Genomic DNA, 26,669 nt, shown 5'->3' on the forward strand with positions numbered 1-26,669 from the left:
TCAGCTTTTATGGACTAAGGTGAGCTTCTGGAGAAGGTTGGCTTGTTTTGGCCAAGTGGCCAGCTGACGTCAAATAACAGGATTGACCGTAACAGCCATGAAGCTCAGAAGCTAATGTGAACTAGAATTTAGATTTAGGCCTAATCTGTAAAGTTGTACTGTACAGAGAGATTCTCATCTGCAAAATAGCAGATTTTGGGCGATACTAGATGTTTATCCTCATCACGCTTCCTTGTTACATTAAATGGGATACGTTTCTGCAGCTATTTTGCTTTTCTCTCACCCAGAACGCTACCATTCCCTCATCTGTTTTCATAGGTCCCCTCTCTCTGTCTTACTTTTTTTTGTGTGTTAATCAATCTCTGTCTCTCATGTGTCCACTAGGTGACAGTAACGACACAGCTCTCCCCTCTGGGTGTTGGGATGAGGTGTGTAATCTTTGTTTACACAAGGTGAATTGGCTGAAGACTATGGAGGTTAGGTCGAGTGGGTGTGTCAGCAGCGGTGGTGGTGATGCAGTGATGTGGGGACGTGGTGGTGAAGTTAATGACGGTGGAGTCTACAGTGGGAAGTCCACTTACTACCCTGTGCTACTTCTGTGCTATCCATCACTCAGCAGCGTATAAAGCCTCACCATAATGGCCATCTCCTTGTAAGCAGTCGGCTTATATCTGACAGATGATCAGAGAACAGGGAAACATGTTGGTCTTGATTCTTTTGCAACTGTGAAGCAGTAGCCAGCGATGTTTTATGTTTTTAAACCATTATTTATCCATGGAAGGGTCTTTTTCCAGGACCGCCCTGCTTTACATTACGGTTACACATATTCAAACAGTGGGATTGCTCAGTACAACAGTCTTCTAGTTTCGGGCCTCTAGACAGCTCAGCTAGGGGTTAAACGCCTGGTCCAGCGGCAGCCGGACCATAGCTTTTAGAGGGAGGAAACAGTGTTGCTCCTTCACTTTCCCACCCAGTATGTGTGCGACAGAAAGGACATTTTGCTTAATGGTGTAATAATTTAACGTGTGCAAACAAGAGCAATGTGGGATGATTACTGCAAAATGGCGTGTAATGACTGTAATAACATGCATGCAGCCCACACGTGTATGCACGCACACGCACGCGCACACACACACACACACACACACACACACACACACACAGACACACACAGACACACACACACTGTTGTGAAAGAGCCAGCCCACACAAGTATTGGTGCTGCACCGTACAGTTGTGTTCTTCTCACGAACAGATAAGATTGCCCAACTTTGGAAAAAATATCATGACACCTACTTCTCAGACTTGTATCTTTTATGGGTTTGATCGATAGACTTTCACTGCAAGAGACACTGATGCAGGAAAACCCTGAAAATAAACATTGTGTGTCCCCGTTTCACTTCTAATGTCAGGCCGACTTCTTTAAGTGCAAAGTGCTTTGGTGAAGGGATGGCTCTTTGTTTTGGTTATCTATAGGCTCAGCAGCCTGAGAGCCTCTCTTAAGATCTCTAAGACCTTGCCCTGATATCAGACAGACAATTGTCAACTGGTTACAGTCCATTTCCATCAGACGCATTCAAGTCAGTGGAGTGGGCGGATTCAAAGGTCTGGGCCCAGGCAATCTAAGACCGGGATTTACAGTAAGGGCTTTAAAGGGACATCTATCTTCTTCTGTCCACACAGCTCTATGACATTTGATTAATATTTGAACAATGTTGCAGCAGGGTTCTTCATGCTCTGTTATAGCGTGCAATGTAATTATAGCCTTAACATTCATGGCATTTGGTGCAACCGGCCAAGAAGAGTGAGCTTGTGAGGTTTGCAGGCTTGTGTTTGTGCGGAGATTTTGATGAAATGGTGCCGACAGGTGAGTTAGTTAAAGTACACAAGGAGGCTGTGTCAGCAAAGTGGAATCATTTAACACAGCAGTGTTGTCAGGTGAAAACATTTTCATGCCAGCCTTGGAGATTTTCATGTTTTTATTTGAATTAAGGGATTACATGGTCTTCTACGGCCGATTTAGAGCATTTCATGATCCTTCAGAGATTCTTAGAGGCAATTGTATAATTTCTCAAATGTGCGGTCATCAGTCCAAACCTTAATGAAAAGGCGCTATAAATTCCTATGCGGTGGTGGTGGTGTGATATGGTACTCAACCGAGTTTATATAGGGACCTAATTAGTTGTGTGTGTGTGTGTGTGTGTGTGTGTGTGTGTGTGTGTGTGTGTGTGTGCACACGTGCGTGTGTGTGTTTTTATCCTTAAAGTATCATTATGATATTTCTATAAAATTTATTAGGGTATTATAATAGGGTTTAATTTTGCTGTGATAGGCTATCTTAGTGTCATGGTAATGGTAACTTATAATTTGTTGTTATTGTTATAATGGTAAAATGTGTATTTTTCGCTTCTTTTTTTACAGTATTGTTTGGAGACCTCTGTCTTACAGGAACTTCATATTGACTGATTAGCGTTCACTAACGGGAGAAAAAGGTTAATAGCTTATTATAGCTACTCAGTAGAGTGTGTGTACCCTACTGAGTAATGAGTTTGTTGTAGGCCATGTTAATATTGATCTCTGTGGTATTACAGGATTAGCTGCATGATATTTGCACAGTGTTTTGTTGATATTTGTGGGCCCATGGCACCCCCTTCAATATATTCTGTTGACTATAGGCATAGTTTATATAGTTTCTCACAGGTGTCCTGCAGGAGTTGGAGACAATTTGTTTAAAATGTGCTCCTCGTGAAAGAATGGGAGCAGGATGACATGGGGCACTTCCTCTCCAACATCAGTTACAACAGGTTTTGCATCCATTTTGTCCTCTTTTCTTCTCCTGCCGTCATCCGCTTCCGTGCGGTTGGTGCTGGGATTTGCATGAGATGACTCGTGTATAGAGAATATGACCACGGGTGTGATGGGATGGCTCGTGTATAGAGAATATGACCACGGGTGTGATGGGATGACTCGTGTATAGAGAATATGACCACAGGTGTGATGGGAAGACTCGTGTATAGAGAATATGACCACAGGTGTGATGAGATGGCTCGTGTATAGAGAATATGACCACGGGTGTGATGGGATGACTCGTGTATAGAGAATATGACCACGGGTGTGATGGGATGACTCGTGTATAGAGAATATGACCACAGGTGTGATGAGATGACTCGTGTATAGAGAATATGACCACGGGTGTGATGAGATGACTCGTGTATAGAGAATATGACCACGGGTGTGATGGGATGACTCGTGTATAGAGAATATGACCACGGGTGTGATGGGAAGACTCGTGTATAGAGAATATGACCACGGGTGTGATGGGAAGACTCGTGTATAGAGAATATGACCACGGGTGTGATGGGAAGACTCGTGTATAGAGAATATGACCACGGGTGTGATGGGATGACTCGTGTATAGAGAATCTGACCACGGGTGTGATGGGATGACTCGTGTATAGAGAATATGACCACAGGTGTGATGAGATGACTCGTGTATAGAGAATATGACCACGGGTGTGATGGGATGACTCGTGTATAGAGAATATGACCACGGGTGTGATGGGATGACTCGTGTATAGAGAATATGACCACAGGTGTGATGAGATGACTCGTGTATAGAGAATATGACCACGGGTGTGATGGGATGACTCGTGTATAGAGAATATGACCACGGGTGTGATGAGATGACTCGTGTATAGAGAATATGACCACGGGTGTGATGGGATGACTCGTGTATAGAGAATATGACCACAGGTGTGATGAGATGACTCGTGTATAGAGAATATGACCACGGGTGTGATGGGATGACTCGTGTATAGAGAATATGACCACGGGTGTGATGAGATGACTCGTGTATAGAGAATATGACCACGGGTGTGATGGGATGACTCGTGTATAGAGGATATGACCACGGGTGTGATGGGAAGACTCGTGATGAAGACTCGTGTATAGAGAATATGACCACGGGTGTGATGGGAAGACTCGTGTATAGAGGATATGACCACGACTGTCAGAAAACAGTGACAGTAATGGGTGTGGAGGCGCTGACATTGACAGCGTCGCTCCTTCCCGGCGTGCATGCGGGCGATCAGCCTCTGTTGCCTGCAGGCCGGCTGCCTCTCTGTCAGTCTGTCACCACCTCATCACCAACTCCTCACCTCTGCTCAGTGGCTGCCTGACCTCACCACCAGCACACTCACACACACACACGCACACACACACACACACACACACACACACACACCGCAGATAAACTTTTACACTCCCGTCACTGTCAGAGCTCTCCTTCACTTTGACAGACAGGGACATAGCCCAGCTGTCTGTCTGTGTGTAGCCGGTGGGCTGAAATGCACCATGACGCATGACTTCCAGTGATAAATCTCAGCAGGAGACAAGCTGCTACTGTACACGCTCCTATAGGCATTAGGCCTAGCCTGTTGAAAAATCACTCTATTCACACAATAATACAATGTTCTTATAATATTGATAGGGACGTATAGTGTTTAAATCAGAATCAGCTTTATTGGCCAAGTATGTACACATACAAGGAATTTGCCACCTGTTTGCGTTGCTCTCACAGTACTCACACACAGAAAAAGCACAAGTTAAAACAAACGAGGCACGGGTACATTCAAACATTTACCAAATTTTGCATTAACTATACAATAAGTGTGGTATAAAGTGTCTATTTTAAATACTTATATTTGAGAGAATCTATATGTACCATATATGTATAAATAAGCCACACGGGATCATAAATACAGTTTATACAGATATATTTCCAGATATTGCACCATTATTTACCATTGTGTGAACGAGCCTTTGGGTTCTATATTTGAATGCTCCTACAGTATATAGTCAAAAACTATAATAATACTCCTATAACAAGTATTATAGTTTTAAAATGTGTAAATGCAGTCAACTCTGCATCAAACTGACAAGTAGGGAGAGGTCAGAAGTGTGATCAATACTGAGATTATGTTGTGACCATATTGTATTTTATGGTAGCATATGTATTTCTTTCCTCTCCTATGGTTCCTCTACAGTGTTATGCAGTAGGTTATTTATTACATGTTTAATACAGGGTTTTCCTTTTTTAGAGGATTTTGTTCTGCAGCTTTGCTTACAATGGAGCGATTTGAGGAAAAGTCAAAAGGTGAATCATCTCCTGTCTCTCATATCTTTCTCCCACTCATCCTTCGCTCATCTCTTGCTCTCTGACTGTCTCCTCCTTTCATCCCAACTGATTCACGACCACTGACCTGCTGCCAACAAGAGGGGACGTGCTGGTGCGCTGCAAAAGGTGTCCGAGACAAGTTTTGGAGTGTTAAAAACTTTCCCTAAAAACAAAAGTGTGTAAAAAAATCCTCTCAGGGGGTGAGAAAGTTGCACTTGTTTCAAAAATGTCATGATACAGGTGCCATTATCTTGGGGAAAAAGGCTCAAGATCATTTATTCATAAGAAATCACAAGAAAATTATCAAAACAAGCTGATTTTCATTGAGGAAAATGAAAAAATCTCATCCAGTTTTCGCGTTTAAAAAAACAAGTTTCACACTCAAATTTCGACAAAAATACTTGTCCAGGTCAATAACTTTGTGCAGCGTGGAAGCCGACACCGCGGAGGCGCCCTCGGAGGCGATAACAGATAAAGCAGCAGCAGCAGTAGCTGAGGCAGGCCTGAGGAATGCCGGGATGTTTGCTGCCCTCCACAGTGAAGAAATCCCCCGCTGTCACTGGAGATGGCCCCGCTTGTTGTTCTAAGCACCTTTGAGCTTTCTCAAGTGCAGAATTAGGGACTGTTTGGGGAGTTAACCAGGACGCTTCTGCACTCCTGAGACTGGAGGCCTGATTGGTGATATCTGTGATTAATAGCTCTCTCTCGCTCTCTCTCTCTCTCTCTCTCTCTCTCTCTCTCTCTCTCTCTCTCTCTCTCTCTCTCTCTCTCTCTCTCTCTCTCTCTCTCTCTCTCTCTCTCTCTCTTGCTCTCTATCTCTCTCTCATGTGCACATGTTGCAAGTAAAATGAATTTTTTATCATAGCATTCATAGCATATATCATAGAATCTATATATTTAATCTCTCATGTGCATATGTTGCATAGATTCATAGATACATAAATGAGATAGAAATAAAGTAAAATGAAATAAATTCCATATTAAATCCATAGATACTACCATATAGGACACATTAATAAAATAAATCCATCATATAGCATATATCATAGAATTTATGTATTTAATCTCTCTCTCTCTCTCTCTCTCTCTCTCTCTCTCTCTCTCTCTCTCTCTCGCAGATGCCCTGAACCATTATCAGTCTTTTTTTGTTATATGTAAATTCCTTCATAATCAGCACCTTCACTCCAGTGTTTGTTTTAGGAGAAGAAGTTGTTGTCTTTTCAGTTATTATTTTTTCTCTCCTAATTTGCCGAGCCCAGCTCCACATCCCCTTCTGACAGGAGAGGAGGAGCATCAATCACTGCTCGTAATGGCTGCCTGCTTCTGCATTAATGAACTTTCTTTCCTCCGCTTCAAGCCTTTAATTGCCGTTTAATATCCAGGAGTGTATGTGCATTTAGCCATGAAATACCCTTCTCTTGCCATGACCCCCCCCCCTCCCCATGAGGTCATTATACATACGTGCTTATGACGGATTGGTTCGTGCCGTTTTCGTATGAAAATGGTTTATATTCCAATTTCAATTTTAATGGCATTACTTTTAAATTGTTGCGCTCGCTGTTTGCTGTAAAAACAGGTTTGAATCTCAGGCAATGTTTCAATACTATACCGTGCCTCGCTTGGTAGTAAGTTTAGTTTATTGGCCTGACCTAAGGCAGCCCTCATGTTATTTGGGTACCTATATTTTACATTTATACTCTCCACTTCCCCAATTTGCCTTGTTCATGTTGCCAACCGTAATTGTTGTCTACCAGTGCAGTATACGTTCATTGTCCTATGTCACATTAGGTTTACATTTTCCATTAAGTAACACAATAAACGTCCCCTGTCTGTCTAGTAATGCAGTCTTTACTTCATGAAAGATCAACGCACTTAAAATGAATCCAAACGTTTTGCGTTGGTGAAAGACTTTACTTGCCCTTTTCAGCCAATAGAAAGCTTTACGATATAAATTTATAGTTTACATTATGGAAAGCAGTAGTCAGTTGTCGGTAGTAAGGACTCTTGTAAGATGAATGAAAACGGGGTCTTTTCAACTAAAACAAAACATGAATGAATACCATTCTGAGTATTTCTTGCATCTTGTATTGGTGCTTGTTTACTTTATGGCGATCACTGCCTGGAGTTCATCTCAGCCTGTGGATCTTTTTATTTACCGCTGCATCCCCGGTCTTTACACCCATAGAGACACTGCATGAAATAGGCCACGCCCATCACGGGGGAAAGGACTCCATTCACTTCCATCCATACACCAGTGTCATTTTTGTGGAATTAAACATAGCTAAAAGCTGTTGTGTGGTGGGCTGCACAGACAACAAATGTCATACAAATGACATACACATTTTTGTACTCCCGAACAAAACAAGGAAGCCATTAAGAATTGGCGAGAAGAAAAATGTGGATCTTGCTGTCAAGAAAGAAAGTTGGAGTGTTCATCTTCCGTATATATGATCTTTGTGTGCAACACGTGACATAGGATTGGGGGGGGGGAGTTTTTGTTTCCCCCCGTTTTGGGCGTGGTTTCTGAATGATGACGAGCTCCGCAGTGTCTCTATCGTGCTTCACTCTTTCAACTCCTCCTCTGTGGAGAAGATCAAATTAATCTGTGTCTCTGAGTCAAAAGTGAAGTGCCAGGCACAGGCCAGGCCCAGGCCCAGGCCCAGACCCAGCCTAGCTGCTGATAGATATCACATCGGCTTTGTTACTGCAGCAAATTGGGGGGAGGCATGGGCTCGGAGGGTTTGTTTAGCATTCCACATTCAATGTGTTTTCAAAAGTATTAATGGCGGACATGGAGGCATGAGGTATCACCTGCAGGTTCAGCCAGGGGCTCTGTCAGACGTCTGAGGTTAAATGTGGGCTTCGTCGTCATGCCACTCTGCCTCATCTCACGCCTTGAAACCACAGGATGAGCTATTATTTTCTACTTTGGCTGTCAATGAACCAAGTATTGTATCATGTAGTAACAGAAAACAGTAGTTAAACAGTCACGGTGAGACAATTATTGCATGATGGAACTGTTCGTTTACAAAATGCTTTAGGCTATATACATTTTTATTTTTAGTTTCAAAAATCAATATTTTTGATACACAAGATCCAGTTACCAACGTTTTGAATTACCTGTAATCCTTCATTTCTTGTGCTAATAATCTGTCATTGTCACCTTTTTCAGATACCATACCTCATTTTGGAATCAAACTTATTTTATTAAAAATAATTGGTAACACCTTATTTGGATAAGTCCGCCTACAGAGAGTCTACCGACTAGTAGGTACATTATTTGTAACATTTCAACAGTTTATTAGTTGCCCTTAGTTAACTGTTCAACTGTTTCGCTTTGTCTGTAGATGTTGTTTTAACAGTTTATTAGTTGAGATTCAACAAACAGATTCTGTTTGCACAGCACACACACCTGCACTTAGTGTAATACTAGCAATGATCATGAATTGTCACATTATGCTCTATAGATAATCTGTTAAACCAGTGGTTCTCAAATGGGGGTCTGGGGACCCCCAGGGGTACTTGAGGGGGTTCCAGGGGGTCCCCAGCCAAAAGAGGGGTAATTTATTTTAGCTATAATTCCAATCATAAGTAACACAATGACTATTTTGGTCATGGGTTTTATACATTTTCTGTAATAAAACATCCACTGTAAAAGCATCAATCTTATCATACTGTATGGGGGACCGTGGGACAACATCCTATCAAATGGGGTTCCGTGGTCAAATTTTTGTCAGTTTAGGCGTCCTTCATGTGAAAAAATGTGAGAACCACTGTGTTGTTGAATGTCAACTAATAAACTGTTGAAATGTTCACCAAATAATTTAGCAGTTGGGTAAAGTAACATAAAGTAATAATGTGAGTGAGTAGCTAAAGACTGTAGCTTTACTGGGTCGAGGAAGCGTGTGAAACGACCAACCAGCGTGTCTCTCATGTATTAGTCCATTTAACTGGGGGAGTTGTACTTCCTGTGGCACTGACCTTCTCCCTGTGGCTGCTGGGAATTACAGTCATTCACTGTGTCTCTGCATGATGGATGACACCTGCACCCGTTGAGCAATCACTCCCGGGCGCACTATTGTTTTTCTTTCTCACTTTTGCGTGGGAGCAAACTGCGTGCATTCCCCAGCCAAAACCAACTCAGATAATCATCTCATCTGCATGATGTATGATCGTTTCGCGTCAGAAGACAAGTTATCAGTCTACTTGGAATGTGTGGTCAGTGGAGCGGTGGTCGTGCTAACGCTACCAGCGAGGCTACTTGTTGGGTCTGTCCCAGAGACCCGCTGCACCGGCCACGTACTGTAAGCCCAGGTTCAAACCACCCAGGGTGAATGGAGTGATGTAGTACTTTTTTAAACGTCCCATTGTTGCTGCTGCCTGTGACATGCCACCATACGGTCCTCCTATCCTATATCCCAAAACCAATGCCAAAATTCCATGCCTGTTAAAATGCTGCACATGACGTAACCAGGCTATAAGAAAACCAGGCATTGAATCAAGTCTATATGTTGCCACAATGTAAAATCAGTGTGATATCTCTCTTAATCCTAGCAGCCATTTCCCCCCCCCCCCCAAGCAAATTTTTTGCTGCGAAACACAATTAGCCTCGACACCATGACTTGGCAGAAAACGCGTCTGTGGCAAAGAGCAGTCCTGCACAATGCCTGTAACATTGTGCCTTACTGGCTGAGCTCCAGACTGTGCTGCCTATGCTCTTGTTGCCATTAGCAGTTGTGAGTAACCGTGTGTGTGTGTGTGTGTGTGTGTGTGTGCGCGTGTGTGTGTGCGTGTGTGTGTGTGTGTGCGTGTGCATGTGCGTGCGTATGTGTGTGCATGTGCATGTGCGTGCGTGTGTGTGTGCAGACGTAAGAGCCCTGGATGACAAGCCCTGTCACTGCCATTGTGGTTCAGAAACAAAAGAGCCTTGAAATAATGGAATCTCCCAATATGTCACTCGCTGATGCGGAACAAAGCTATAAACGTCAACCAGATGGCAGGTCACTGTAGTACTTGGGCCCTCCTTGCAGCTGTAGGAGTCGGCTGCCTGCGAGGGAAGAAGGAGCAAGACTCAGAAAAGGGTTGAACTCAGTATCTCAGCTGCGTCTTTGGCTCAGCCATCGCTACTCCATCCCCTCGGTTTGCCTTCTGCAGTCCTCAGTGAGTGGTGTGCCTCTCCAGTCCTCAGTGAGTGGTTTGCCTCTCCAGTCCTCAGTGAGTGGTTTGCCTCCTCCAGTCCTCAGTGAGTGGATTGCCTCTCCAGTCCTCAGTGAGTGGTTTGCCTCTCCAGTCCTCAGTGAGTGGTGTGCCTCTCCAGTCCTCAGTGAGTGGATTGCCTCTCCAGTCCTCAGTGAGTGGTTTGCCTCCTCCAGTCCTCAGTGAGTGGTTTGCCTCTCCAGTCCTCAGTGAGTGGATTGCCTCCTCCAGTCCTCAGTGAGTGGTTTGCCTCTCCAGTCCTCAGTGAGTGGTTTGCCTCCTCCAGTCCTCAGTGAGTGGTTGCCTCCTCCAGTCCTCAGTGAGTGGTTGCCTCCTCCAGTCCTCAGTGAGTGGTTTGCCTCCTCCAGTCCTCAGTGAGTGGTTTGCCTCCTCCAGTCCTCAGTGAGTGGTTTGCCTCCTCCAGTCCTCAGTGAGTGGTTTGCCTCCTCCAGTCCTCAGTGAGTGGTTTGCCTCCTCCAGTCCTCAGTGAGTGGTTTGCCTCTCCAGCCCTCAGTAAGTGGTTTGCCTCCTCCAGCCCTCATTGAGTGGTTTGCCTTCTCCAGTCCTCAGTGAGTGGTTTGCCTCCTCCAGTCCTCAGTGAGTGGTTTGCCACTCCAGTCCTCAGTGAGTGGTTTGCCTCCTCCAGTCCTCATTGAGTGGTTTGCCTCCTCCAGTCCTCAGTGAGTGGTTAGCCTTCTCCAGTCCTCAGTGAGTGGTTTGCCTCTCCAGTCCTCAGTGAGTGGTTTGCCTCTCCAGTCCTCAGTGAGTGGTTGCCTCTCCAGTCCTCAGTGAGTGTGCATCAGAGGCTGCAGAGGGGAGTGAAGTGCTGCCGAGGGCGTGTGGGCTGCTCGCTCTCTATACCGCGGGGCTCGATGATTAAACAGTAGCATGTGCTGACAGCTGGGTTCGAAGACCATGATGCACTGGGGCCCGGTGGAGCGAGAGGCTGCCTCTCCATAGGGTTGAGGAAGGTGGATGTTTGGTGTTTTGATGCCTTGGAAGAGCCTTGACTCAGAGGCCGTTCCAACCAGTAGTACTCTGGTTGGAATTGTTATTGTGAGTATTTTCAGGACTTGTGACTCGACTTGGACTTGAGCACTGATGATGATAGCTATATTAATCCAGAGATTTCAATTCCATGCAAGGGCAGGCAGCCAGGCACGCGTGTGTTCCACCTACATGTGTTTTCACGCTCATGTTGAATAACTCTGGACTCACACTCAGGTAATGGGGAGTCGACTTGAACTCGAGATATAGTGACATGACTACAACACTGGTTCCAACGTACATCACCAAAGTACCGGTAGTTGAGAATAATACTTAGTGTTTGGATTAGGACTTCAAGGAAAGATCCACTTTTAAAAAGCATACAGATACATTGTTTGATGGTCTATTTTTCTTATTCCCGTGGATAAACACTGAAACATAGAGGTTGAGATATTTCCTGCAATGGAGATGATAGCAGAAAAATCAACCAAAAATTATCCAAAACCTCAACAGTAAATGTCAGGTTTTGGTATTAGCCTCTCAGTATCAAAGAGCAAGTTCTTCTTTCTAGACTCACCATTTTGCAGTGATGTTCAAAGGACAGGCAGGGTGAAATTCATAGGCAGAGAAACCAAAGTCTCCACTGATAGTAGCCTTTGTGGATCTGTCATCATGTGGAACACAACACCCGCCTCTCCGGCTTCTTTGTAATTTCAGCAACAAGGGCACAGCACACCACTTTGTGTCTCCACTCTCACTTTCTCTCAACGGGAAAAACTGTCGCTATCACAGGATATCGCTTACTGAGGAAGAAGTAAACACGACAGGTGGAGGGAAAGTGGGTAAATCAAAAAAGTAGATTACAACTCTTTGTAGCAGTGATGAGGAATGCACTGACAACCACAAATTGATTATATCTAGTGCAAGAGTATGTACATTTCCCCCCCTTCAATGCATCTGGTAACTTAAGTTGTTGCAAGTGATGTCATCGAAAGGCACTGAGGCATCAACTTAACTCAAATCAACTCTCAATAACTGTAAAACGAAATGAATGTCTGCAAAACTGTTTACAGTTTTTTGATCTCAGTACGTGAGATCAATCAGCATTGTTTTTCAGTGAAGTGTCCCTTTAAGGTAGTGTCAGGAATGCCAATCACAAATGTTTTATAAAGTATACTATATTTCTGTTGTATTGTCCTATTTGGCACCTTAATAGAAATAAACTTACATTTGACTCAATAAGAGCTATACAACGAGTCATATAGAGGTCACCATTGGATTAAAGTGATACAATCTCTCTGGTTTTGTTATTTTTCAAGCCCATAGCCTGGAGCCCATAGCCTGTACTCTCATCTGCCATCAGGTGTTCTTAAGGCGTCTTGTCTGAGACAGATGCTCAAATAAACGCAGCCTAGTTTTGCATTCATGCTTGTCATCACTTAATCCCTCTGCAACTGCCATCTGGGAGATACAGCATGGGCCCTTACCTGATGTTAACCTCATATCATATCTAATGGGCCCTTACCTGATGTTAACCTCATATCATATCTAATGGACTCTTACCTGACGTTAACCTCATATCATATCTAATGGACTCTTACCTGACGTTAACCTCATATCATATCTAATGGACTCTTACCTGACGTTAACCTCATATCATATCTAATGGACTCTTACCTGATGTTAACCTCATATCATATCTAATGGACTCTTACCTGACATTAACCTCATATCATATCTAATGGGCTCTTATCTGACGTTAACCTCATATCATATCTAATGGGCTCTTACCTGACGTTAACCTCATATCATATCTAATGGACTCTACCTGACGTTAACCTCATATCATATCTAATGGACTCTTACCTGACGTTAACCTCATATCATATCTAATGGACTCTTACCTGATGTTAACCTCATATCATATCTAATGGACTCTTACCTGACGTTAACCTCATATCATATCTAATGGACTCTTACCTGATGTTAACCTCATATCATATCTAATGGACTCTTACCTGATGTTAACCTCATATCATATCTAATGGACTCTTATCTGACGTTAACCTCATATCATATCTAATGGACTCTTACCTGACGTTAACCTCATATCATATCTAATGGACTCTTACCTGACGTTAACCTCATATCATATCTAATGGACTCTTACCTGATGTTAACCTCATATCATATCTAATGGACTCTTACCTGATGTTAACCTCATATCATATCTAATGGGCCCTTACCTGATGTTAACCTCATATCATATCTAATGGGCTCTTACCTGATGTTAACCTCATATCATATCTAATGGGCTCTTACCTGACGTTAACCTCATATCATATCTAATGGACTCTTAACTGATGTTAACCTCATATCATATCTAATGGACTCTTACCTGACGTTAACCTCATATCATATCTAATGGACTCTTATCTGACGTTAACCTCATATCATATCTAATGGACTCTTACCTGACGTTAACCTCATATCATATCTAATCGACTCTTACCTGACGTTAACCTCATATCATATCTAATGGGCTCTTACCTGATGTTAACCTCATATCATATCTAATGGACTCTTACCTGACGTTAACCTCATATCATATCTAATGGACTCTTACCTGACGTTAACCTCATATCATATCTAATGGACTCTTACCTGACGTTAACCTCATATCATATCTAATGGGCTCTTACCTGATGTTAACCTCATATCATATCTAATGGGCCCTTACCTGACGTTAACCTCATATCATATCTAATGGACTCTTACCTGACGTTAACCTCATATCATATCTAATGGACTCTTACCTGACGTTAACCTCATATCATATCTAATGGGCCCTTACCTGATGTTAACCTCATATCATATCTAATGGACTCTTACCTGACGTTAACCTCATATCATATCTAATGGGCTCTTACCTGATGTTAACCTCATATCATATCTAATGGACTCTTACCTGACGTTAACCTCATATCATATCTAATGGACTCTTACCTGACGTTAACCTCATATCATATCTAATGGGCTCTTACCTGATGTTAACCTCATATCATATCTAATGGACTCTTACCTGACGTTAACCTCATATCATATCTAATGGACTCTTACCTGACGTTAACCTCATATCATATCTAATGGACTCTTACCTGACGTTAACCTCATATCATATCTAATGGACTCTTACCTGACGTTAACCTCATATCATATCTAATGGGCCCTTACCTGATGTTAACCTCATATCATATCTAATGGGCTCTTACCTGATGTTAACCTCATATCATATCTAATGGACTCTTACCTGACGTTAACCTCATATCATATCTAATGGGCTCTTACCTGATGTTAACCTCATATCATATCTAATGGACTCTTACCTGATGTTAACCTCATATCATATCTAATGGGATCTTACCTGACGTTAACCTCATATCATATCTAATGGGCTCTTACCTGATGTTAACCTCATATCATATCTAATGGGCTCTTACCTGATGTTAACCTCATATCATATCTAATGGGCTCTTACCTGACGTTAACCTCATATCATATCTAATGGACTCTTACCTGATGTTAACCTCATATCATATCTAATGGACTCTTACCTGATGTTAACCTCATATCATATCTAATGGACTCTTACCTGACGTTAACCTCATATCATATCTAATGGACTCTTACCTGATGTTAACCTCATATCATATCTAATGGGCTCTTACCTGACGTTAACCTCATATCATATCTAATGGACTCTTACCTGACGTTAACCTCATATCATATCTAATGGACTCTTACCTGACGTTAACCTCATATCATATCTAATGGGCTCTTACCTGATGTTAACCTCATATCATATCTAATGGACTCTTACCTGACGTTAACCTCATATCATATCTAATGGACTCTTACCTGACGTTAACCTCATATCATATCTAATGGACTCTTACCTGACGTTAACCTCATATCATATCTAATGGACTCTTACCTGACGTTAACCTCATATCATATCTAATGGGCCCTTACCTGATGTTAACCTCATATCATATCTAATGGGCTCTTACCTGATGTTAACCTCATATCATATCTAATGGACTCTTACCTGACGTTAACCTCATATCATATCTAATGGGCTCTTACCTGATGTTAACCTCATATCATATCTAATGGACTCTTACCTGATGTTAACCTCATATCATATCTAATGGGATCTTACCTGACGTTAACCTCATATCATATCTAATGGGCTCTTACCTGATGTTAACCTCATATCATATCTAATGGGCTCTTACCTGACGTTAACCTCATATCATATCTAATGGACTCTTACCTGACGTTAACCTCATATCATATCTAATGGACTCTTACCTGATGTTAACCTCATATCATATCTAATGGGCTCTTACCTGATGTTAACCTCATATCATATCTAATGGGCTCTTACCTGATGTTAACCTCATATCATATCTAATGGACTCTTACCTGATGTTAACCTCATATCATATCTAATGGACTCTTACCTGATGTTAACCTCATATCATATCTAATGGGATCTTACCTGACGTTAACCTCATATCATATCTAATGGACTCTTACCTGATGTTAACCTCATATCATATCTAATGGGATCTTACCTGACGTTAACCTCATATCATATCTAATGGACTCTTACCTGACGTTAACCTCATATCATATCTAATGGGCCCTTACCTGACGTTAACCTCATATCATATCTAATGGGATCTTACCTGACGTTAACCTCATATCATATCTAATGGACTCTTACCTGACGTTAACCTCATATCATATCTAATGGGATCTTACCTGACGTTAACCTCATATCATATCTAATGGGATCTTACCTGACGTTAACCTCATATCATATCTAATGGGCTCTTACCTGATGTTAACCTCATATCATATCTAATGGACTCTTACCTGATGTTAACCTCATATCATATCTAATGGGATCTTACCTGACGTTAACCTCATATCATATCTGAAGACACCGGTTACAACATTCCAACATATCAGTACATAAGATGATGATGAGATGATGATGAGATTAACTTTATTATCCCCGAGGGGAAATTTGTTTCAAGCACAAAGGTTTGGTACAACTGCTTAAAGGAGAATTTCGTTTTTTTTTAACCTGGACCCATCTCCTGGCAATAATTGTGATTTGGCCACTCACCCAGCGATGTCCGCGGCGTTTCTGGCCGTCCTAGCGTTGTTTTGAGATCAATAGCGTCCAAGTCAGTTGTAAAATGGAGCTGATTTGGGGCCAAGTGTGAGCCTGTCTTTCCTGCATCTAAATAGCTATTTTTATTCCCGTTTTCGCCACATATCGTAATAATGTGATCCCTCAACATCCACCAGAGTGATATTTCGCCCCAGGCCATTTCCTGGACTCTCACAGGGATCAAATGACCTCAAACGTGATCTCGGTCACCAAGTCTCGTGAAGTCCCGCGATACTTTCCTGCCGGCTGGCCAACTACAGGTACACGCTTTGCGGTGGTGGTTTTAGCGTAACCTATGTGGGGTTTGGCGTAACCTATGTGGGATTCGAAATAACGAAGGTTATGCCAAACCCCACATAGGTTACGCTAAAACCACCACCGCAAAGCGTCCTACCTGTAGTTGGCCAGTCGGCAGGAAAGTATCGCGGGACTTCACGAGACTTGGTGACCGAGATCACGTTTGAGGTAATTTGATCCCTGTGAGAGTCCAGGAAATGGCCTGGGGCGAAATATCACTCTGGTGGATGTTGAGGGATTACATTATTACGGATTGTGGCGAAAACGGGAATAAAAATAGCTATTTAGATGCAGGAAAGACAGGCTCACACTTGGCCCCAAATCAGCTCCATTTTACAACTGACTTGGACGCTATTGATCACAAAACAACGCTAGGACGGCCAGAAACGCCGCGGACATCGCTGGGTGAGTGGCCAAATCATAATTATTGCCAGGAGATGGGTCCAGGTTAAAAAAAAACGAAATTCTCCTTTAACATATAGTGTCAGTAACACAGTTACACAAACAACAACAATGGACAATAGACAAAGTTTGGTTCCATCAGCACAGAGAAATTAACTCATGTCCCAAGAGGCGTGTGGGGGAACTAAGTCCCCACCAAGTGAAACAACTTGGCTTTGGCCAACAGAACTAATCCTGTTAGTCATAATGGTGACATCACATACGAGGAAATTAAAGTCGACCAAAGTAAACCAACTAAGTGTCCGCAGTAAAGTGCATGTCCGTGTGCACAATTGTACAATATACAACAAGATACAAAATTATATACAAACACCTTATCTAATTACTCTAAATAATACCCTAATACCTACCCTATAAGTTATTGTACCCTATAAGTTATTGTGTTGTACTATTATGTACACATTGGAAACATGAAAATATGTAAAATGGTTTTATATCATGATTATTATTTAGCCTCTCTATGTACCTATTTATGGTTTACTCTCCAAGGTCTTCTCAGTTTTACATTTATTCCAGTCTTGAACTATGAGAGAAAAAACGTACCCTACCCATAAGAATGTGAGACTCATACCCTTTAGCTACACTGGCAGTAATGATTAATTAAGGACAAACGATGTCTAATGTGACTGTGTACCAGACTGAAGTCTGTGGAGACATCAGGAATCTGGTAGATGCTTTGTTTATCCTCTCTGTGTTTGGGTTCCCACTTAGCGTCCAAAATGTAGGTTTTGGAGCGGATGAGGCTTGCAGTTCTCCTTCTCCTCAGACTCTGCTCTCTTTTGGGTGGGTCACCTGTTGGAGCGTGTTCCCAGCATCCTTTTGTTTGAACAGGCTGATTGAGCAGGCAGGCAGGTTTGGCTTCATCGCGTAATCTGATTACCCGCGGAAAGATTTGATGCACTCGGGTTTCACGGCAGGTCCGTTCATAGCAAGACCTGAAAATGAGCTGTCCAACACAACACAGTCTCTCCGGTCAATTGTATTTACCCTTTCAATAAAGCCTCATTAACAGCCTTATTCGGGTCAACTAAGCCGTCACAGATGGGATTTTTGTGGGACTCTTGCAGGCCAGTAGCTTGGTTCAATAGTCCTCGGTTCTCCCATTTGTCAATTAAGATGCGACGGTAGAAGAAAGTAATTTTTTCTGTGGCATTTCACTTGATAATTACTTCCTTGCAAAAACCCCAGAGGAGACACGTTTTTATAGACAATATGTTTAATTGGGCAAATTAGAAAGAGTGGGTATGGCACGGCAGCTGTGTACACACAGTGGAATCTGCAGTCGAAGCCCTCGGCGCAATACTGTAGCAAAGGGATGCAGTGAGAAGCACCAGTTGAAAAAACCTGATTGAGTCAGAGTGCCTCGCTGCCAAACCAGTGGCTTTTCAACACAGATGCACATAGTTAGAGTGTGTGTGAAACCTCAGAGTCCCTCACTGATCACCAGGCTTCATTGATTCTGCAGCTGTTGGCACGTCGCTGATGTGCTGGGTTTGCATGGATGATATGCTTGGTGGCTTCAGCCCTTCATCACTTTGAAACGCAGAGAATTATAGTCACTTAGAGGGTTTGGGGATAGTGGTCTCATTGGCTCCCTGGTTCAGACCCACGTTCATGCACAGACACCGCAGAGCCCCAATCACACTTCAATTATTGGGTGGTTGGCATTGAAATGAGCCTGAGTGATAAGTCGGAGTGATGATAAGGTTGTGTTGGAAGGTTGGCTGGCATTGGCTGTCTGTCAAAACCATCGTCTAACAACAACAACAAGCCTATTTGCTCAGCATTTTTTCTAAAGGTCAAGTTACAATCTGCTTTCAAATGAAAAGGAAGAACACAGTCCATGAACAAGCACCCGAATTACTTTTGTCCTTTTTAGCAGCCTCCGTGCACCTTTATCATCACATCACACCACACCACACCACACCACATCACATCACACCACACCACATCACATCACATCACATCACATCACATCACATCACATCACACCACATCACATCACATGTCGTATTAAGATGCATTGTGACAGGGCTTAACATGCAATATCAGATGTTGTTTAATGCTGCTGTCAGATAACCTTACAAGGCAGCTGGATTTGTGAGATCATGATCACGCAAGAAATCCATCCTGTCGTGCTGCCAGGTTTAACTCGACTCCACCGGTGGTGCGCACCAATCAGCGTAGGAGGAGGCGGCCCTAAGTGGTTGAAGTTAGACCGTGACAGACGGTGATAGACAGATGGTTCATCCAATCACCTGCCAAGTAACAGCAACCGTTTCCAAGGACGAGTTCCCAGATGGTTTTGTGTAACAAATCATCTGGCCATGTCAGCTTAGCTGTCAGATCCTCCAGGGCCAATATGGACATGCACAGCGCTGCTGTCCAGTGGAAACCTTGTATCTCCAAATTTGGCCATTTTCTTTTTATTTCATAAATGGATTTAGTGGGTACCCAAAAATAACGTCTGAAAGTTTCAGGTACTTTGGACCAGCAAAATATGTTATATTACTGGTTATTAATGTTGTTATTACTGTTACACTATGTTAAATGTGAAAGTTTTTTCTTCCTTGTGAAAAATTGCTTTCTTGGAGATACAAGGTTTCGACCCGACGGCAACGACAGGTTCATTGGTGACGGGAATTTTAAATAGTAAATGTTATGCAGCCAAACTGCAATATGCACACATGTACACATGTCGTGTCAAAAGACTGTGGGTGAGTAAGTGCAGTACAAGAAATGATCATGTGTACAAATAGGGCAAATTTCAGGACAGATGTGTCTATACAATATCAGATGTTGATAATCAGATCTCAAAAATCGCATTGGGTGTGAATGTGTAAATCCAACCAATTCACCTTCATTTTATTGTTGAGTTATGTGACTTAAAGGCCGGGTTTTCCGTGGGGAATATGAATATATATTAAATCTCACGCCCCTAAGGTTTTAGAATCCGTTGAAATTTTTGAAATTGGTTGTTTACAGCCTGAGATATCACCAGAAATCCACTCTGTGTGTGTGGGGGGGGGGTGGTGGGGGGGGGGGGGTGCGGGGACTCGAAATACTACATTTCCCACAATGCACTGGGCTCGCGTGGCCTTCGTTTCCATGCCCACCCCTCAGGCGTTTGGCTGATATCAAACTCCAGTAGGTGGCGGTAATGCACATATATGTTTGCCAACCGCCATAAAACTCAAAGAAGAAGAAGACATGGAGAGAAGACATGGAGAGAAGAAGAAATAAATCGAAAATAAATCGAAAATCAATTGCCTCCAAATTGCACCAAATGTAAACGGTAGTATATATGTCGGGAGATGTCTTCATAAAATTTTTTTCATGCATTTTAAGGCATTTTCGTAGGAGTTACGCGCATCTGATGTTGTAACTATTTTCTGTAAAAATGTGTAAAAACGGGTACATTGCTCAGCGTTGATTTCGTTACTTCAACCCACCTACTACTAGATGTAAAATTTGACGAGCTTTCCAATGCCGCCAGTCCCGTGTCGATTAGTGCTTCCGTTCCCGAGATAATGGTCTCTTTGCAAGGAACTATGGGAAGCTAATATTAGCTACAGCAGGCTAGGCGGTTGACAAGATGGCTGCGTTTTTGTTTTGGTCAAGGCCTCTGAAGGGGCGTGGAGGACCTCTAGAGGCGGGACCATGGCCAACAACAGTTGTAGTTCATAGGTGCACGACTTCCGCAAGGCGGACTTAGGCCAGATGACGCGAAACGCGTCGGCTGGCCCAAAAAATATGTGAGAGATGCTTGATATCTCTGGCAGTGAATATCCAATTTCAAAAATTTCAACGGATTCGAAAACCTTAGGGGCGTGAGATTTAATATATATTCATATTCCCCACGGAAAACCCATCCTTTAACCTGGTTGTTTTTACCTCCTATAGGTCTGGTGGAGATTTGTCTAATGCATCCTCTGGATGTGGTGAAAACAAGGTAAGACACCTCCCCCCACTCATACATTAACTCATCTGTTGTGCAAGTGAGCCTACTGTTTACGCCTATGAGAGAGAGACGTTTTTCCACTTCACATCTGCCTTGAATCCTCTCCGCGGGCACTTGGGTCTATATCATGGAGTTCCTAGCATACCAGCCCTGTTTCCCCGGCTCAGCGGGCCTGGCCAGCTCCGCATTCTCCACACAAGTGGGCACCAATGCCAAGAGCCTTAGACAATTTTGTGGAAAATCAAACGCATCATTTACCCATTCATTCCCCACACAATGTTGGACCAATATGTTTTTATGTTTGCAAATCGCTCAAATTTTGACCTCATTACTTAATTTAACCCGATACATTTTTGTTAGTACGGCGCAGCCTGCGGTTCCTGAAAAAGCCGGGAACATAGAGGAATAAATCCGATGCCACTGAACGCACTCGCCCTGTTTCACGGCATGTTCTTACTTTCCCATTTGCATCCTCTGACTGTTCTACAAGAATGGCAGCCATGTTGGGCTGTACATGTATGGTGATCAAGACCTTCACACCCAGCCATAAACAGGTCGTGGGCTACTACTAAAGCTTTATAGTCTTTCACAGGCCCAGCCAAGACCTCTGGCTTAGTTCTTAGCCCCCCCTCCAGCCCCACTCACTACTTGTCAGTAAATTATACTGCTTTTCTGTCATTTACGGCAGCACTTTCTTGGTAAATAAACTGCTTGGCGTGCCTTTTAAAAAAGTGAGATGGTTGCACTTTGAAGGCGATGCCACCACCAGAACACGGAGAGGAAACGCGGGGATAAAAGCCGAGGGTGAGCGCCGTAGTATTAGTCGGTATTCGATACTTTGAAGGCGCGGCGTGTGATTTACGGGCGTGTGTCGAAGGTATGGGGGTTTATTACAGGTAAGTCTTGAGCCCTGCCTGTCCGTCTTCACACGGGGGTCAGGGTTAAAAGTGCACGCACTATTTTCTTTGTAATGCTCTTCCTTAAAAAGCGCTAAAAGCTGCTCTAAAACGGGACAGGTTTATCTGTTTGTTTTCTGTTTGTGTCGCCATGTGTTTATGTTGATAGGCGTACGGTGGGGGCGAGAATGGCTCCGTGTAAATTGAGTCCTTTTTTGCTCTGGGCTCGGGGAATCCTCAGGTTTGTTTTGAATGAATGGAAGAAACAGAATAGCCTTTCTGTTTTTGGGAACCATAAGGCCGGTATTATGGTTTATTGAATCTCTGCCTTTCTAAACCACAGGAGGTTGCTGGTTACTGAGCGACAGAAACACAGACAGACACACACAAACATTCATGCATAGATGTAGATACACATGCACACACGCGCGTGCACGCGTGCACACACACACACACACACACACACACACACACACACACACACACACACCCATGCATGTTTACACACTTAACATCCACACATGAATTCATAGACCATGCATAGTGCATACACACCAGCTAGCTAATTGGGATACTGAGAGGGAGCTGAAATCTATTAGCAGGAACCTTGGAGCCGAGAGTCAGACACAGACACACCTCTACTGGGTCTCTCTCTCTCTCTCTCCCCCTCCTCTCTCTCTCTCTCTCTCTCTCTATCCCTCTCTCTCTCTCTCTCCCTCTCTCTCTCTCTCGCTCTCTCTCTCAGCTCTTAGCTTATGGCTCGTAGGCATGGCTCTTATTAGTACCTGGCTCCTGCTTTAATGTCCACTGGCCCAAATTGGACGGCAACTGGAGTAAATTTACTTTTTTCCACCAAGCCGCCAACACAGTATCAAAGGGATTTTTTTTTCTTCCTTCGGAAGGGAAACCTGACAAAATGTGTACCTGGGAGTTGATGTTTACCTATTTTCCAAATGAGGGCCTATCTTTCTCCCCCTTACTTTGAGTGAAAGCAGAGAGAGAGGAGGGGGGAGGTTGAGGTGCAGCCAGCGTTAGGATTAGATTAGTGTAGAAACGTTCCACCAGCGGCCAAAAACTGCAGCGATGAATCAGAAAACATTGGGTCCATTTGTTCGAAATTTAAAAAATAAATAAAAAGATTGATCATTCTAGACCACTGCTTTGGCAGATAAATTAACTGTTTTGTTCCAGAGTTTTGAAAAATGTGGCAGCTATCTTCCATGATTGATAGCACAAAATAAAAACAATGTATGCGTAGCCTACCTGCCAACACTCCCGATTTTCACGGGAGTCTCCCTATTTTTAACCCTTTCTCCTTCTGTGCTTCCGATTGGTAATTTCTCTTTCAATTTGTCTTTCAGAGGCTGTCGTGGGCTGTACCTAGTTTCATATGATCTGTAGTCTGATATGAAACTAGGGGCCTCCCCCTGTGTAAAAATCAAAAAATCAAAAAATCCAGTTTTCACAACCTATTGGCAGGTATGTCATTTTTTTTAAAGAACACTAGACAACCAAGTCCATGGTAGACACAATTATAACGGGATATTCTATTTGTAACAAATACTGACTGGCAACTGTTTGTCATGATAGCATTTTGCACTCGTGGACTGGACACTTCTCCATTCATGACAGTGCTGTACGTCAGAGCACAGCGGACATGGCTTTAGATATGGGGCCTGAACTGAATGTCCTGGCAGGACATGGCTTTAGATATGGGGCCTGAACTGAATGTCCTGGCAGGACATGGCTTTAGATACGGGGCCTAAACTGAATGTCCTGGCAGGACATGGCTTTAGATATGGAGCCTAAACTGAATGTCCTGGCAGGACATGGCTTTAGATATGGAGCCTAAGCTGAATGTCCTGGCAGGACATGGCTTTAGATATGGAGCCTAAACTGAATGTCCTGGCAGGACATGGCTTTAGATATGGAGCTTAAGCTGAATGTCCTGGCAGGACATGGCTTTAGATATGGGGCCTAAACTGAATGTCCTGGCAGGACATGGCTTTAGATATGGAGCTTAAGCTGAATGTCCTGGCAGGACATGGCTTTAGATATGGAGCCTAAACTGAATGTCCTGGCAGGACATGGCTTTAGATACGGGGCCTAAACTGAATGTCCTGGCAGCAGGACATGGCTTTAGATACGGGGCCTAAACTGAATGTGCTGGCAGGACATGGCTTTAGATACGGGGCCTAAACTGAATGTCCTGGCAGGACATGGCTTTAGATACAGGGCCTAAACTGAATGTGCTGGCAGGACATGGCTTTAGATACGGGGCCTAAACTGAATGTCCTGGCAGGACATGGCTTTAGATACGGGGCCTAAACTGAATGTGCTGGCACGATATGGCTTTAGATACGGGGCCTAAACTGAATGTCCTGGCAGGACATGGTTTTAGATATGGGGCCTAAACTGAATGTCCTGGCAGGACATGGCTTTAGATATGGAGCCTAAACTGAATGTCCTGGCAGGACATGGCTTTAGATATGGGGCCTAAACTGAATGTCCTGGCAGGACATGGCTTTAGATACGGGGCCTAAACTGAATGTCCTGGCAGGACATGGCTTTAGATATGGGGCCTAAACTGAATGTCCTGGCAGGACATGGTTTTAGATATGGGGCCTAAACTGAATGTCCTGGCAGGACATGGCTTTAGATATGGGGCCTAAACTGAATGTCCTGGCAGGACATGGTTTTAGATATGGGGCCTAAACTGAATGTCCTGGCAGATGATTCACAGTGTGTCTCTTTGCCTTTGTTGTTTGACTTTTCACTCCCCGTAGTGCGCTTACTCACCAGCCAAGCCGTGCCCCCTGACCCCTGTTATTCACCTCTAGTAACAAGTACATCCATCTTACATCTGAGAGACTCCTGGGTAGCCCACCTTCCTTCCGCATGACTTACAGCTTCTTTCATCACTGTTTAAATGCACATAAATTAATATTGGCCATTTTGAGATCAGTAGGCAGAGGCGCTGCGTTCACATTCTGGGCATTTAACAGAGCAACCTCCGACCAATGAGCTGGTAGGCATTCAACAGGGCACATGGAAAGGCATTGGTTGTAGATTTGATTGAACCTGTTACCTTACAGGATTCTACTATTAGGCCGCATGATCGCCTAATAGATAGATTATAAGTTAAGTTATCCTTTATTGTCCCCGTGGGGAAATTCATCCTCTGCATTTGACCCATCCTCTACTTCCTCTACTAGGAACCTTCCTAGAACTATAGAAGCAGTGGGCAGCCGCAGTGCAGCGCCCGGCGACCAACTCCAGTTCAGTTGCCAATGCCTTGGTCAGGGGCACTGACAGGAGTATTAACCCTAGCATACATGTCTTTGATGGTGGGCTGGAAACCGGAGCACCCTGGAGGAAACCCACCACACGAACACAGGGAGAACATGCAAACGCCGCAAAGAAAGGACCTGGGACGGACCGGGGTTTGAACCCGGGACCTTCTTGCTGTGAGGCAACAGTGCATGTCCCATTTAGCATTCATGTAAAATAACATAGGGACACAAATTCAAATATTTGGCAATACAGAAATTAAAGCTTAATCGACTTCTTTTTTCATTGCGAGTCACTCTGGATAAGAGCATCGGCTAAATGCCCAAAATGTAAATGTAGCATACTTCACACAAAGTAAACAGTTAATTGCCCCTGACCCTGACCCCTCCCTGGGTAGGGGCAAGAATGTGGGGGTAACGATGGAGGGTGTGGTGGTTGTGGGGGGGAAGGGGGGTGCTTGGCAGAGAGAGACAGTGGGACCGGAGTTACAGCTTTTCATTAACCTGGAAACCACCTAGTTACATGGTTCATGGGCTGGTCTCAGCTCACTTGGAGGTAACAAAGGGTGTCGGGCGGCACTTTCTGCAGGGGGCTGTGCGCTCGGGGCACCCCATCTGACTCTGATCAGGGCACCCCTCTCATTAGAGAGCAGCACCGAGCCCGCATTTCCCTTCATGTCCAGATCCTGTTACACGGAGCTCCACCCTTAGACACACGCTTGTGCCCGCTCGCATAGGCTGCACACAGTCATCTGAAAACAACTTCCCATCGTCCTCTTTGCTCCCGCCCAGAGACTGAAGCCACGCCTTTCCTGTGTTTCTGAGCTTCTCCTTCTCCTGTCACCATGCAGCCTCCGCCATGATCTGACCCGTTTGCCATAATGAGCTGCAAACCCCCTCATATTTTTGTTTGTACATACCTCTCATTTGTGCCATTCCCTCCCCTTCCCTCTTCGCCCTCTCGTACTCACTCGCGCTTTCTCCCTCGCCATTCTTCTCTCGTTCTGGCTTATTCTTCCTGAGTCTCCCCCTCACTCTTGCACTCTTTCTGTCTCAGATATAAACCACTCATCCAGCTTTTTGGCTCCTCCCTCTGTGCATTAACTAACAGTCTATTCCGCCACATACGTCTCATTAAGGTCTGTGTTCAGTAGCTT

At 43.7% G+C, this 26,669-nt stretch overlaps 1 protein-coding gene across 2 annotated transcripts in view; it reads left to right on the forward strand.

The window, feature by feature from the left end:
- slc25a21 (solute carrier family 25 member 21) overlaps positions 1-26,669 on the forward strand; it is a 143,730-nt gene that overhangs the window by 82,184 nt on the left and 34,877 nt on the right. For both annotated transcript variants that reach the window (XM_083634166.1, XM_083634167.1), the window contains exon 3: positions 21,269-21,317. In XM_083634166.1, the coding sequence (XP_083490292.1) occupies positions 21,269-21,317 (49 nt within the window). The remainder of the gene's footprint in view (positions 1-21,268; positions 21,318-26,669) is intronic.

The sequence above is a fragment of the Poromitra crassiceps genome (genome assembly GCF_964638095.1).
Source record: "Poromitra crassiceps genome assembly, chromosome: 3".
NCBI lineage: Eukaryota > Metazoa > Chordata > Actinopteri > Beryciformes > Melamphaidae > Poromitra > Poromitra crassiceps.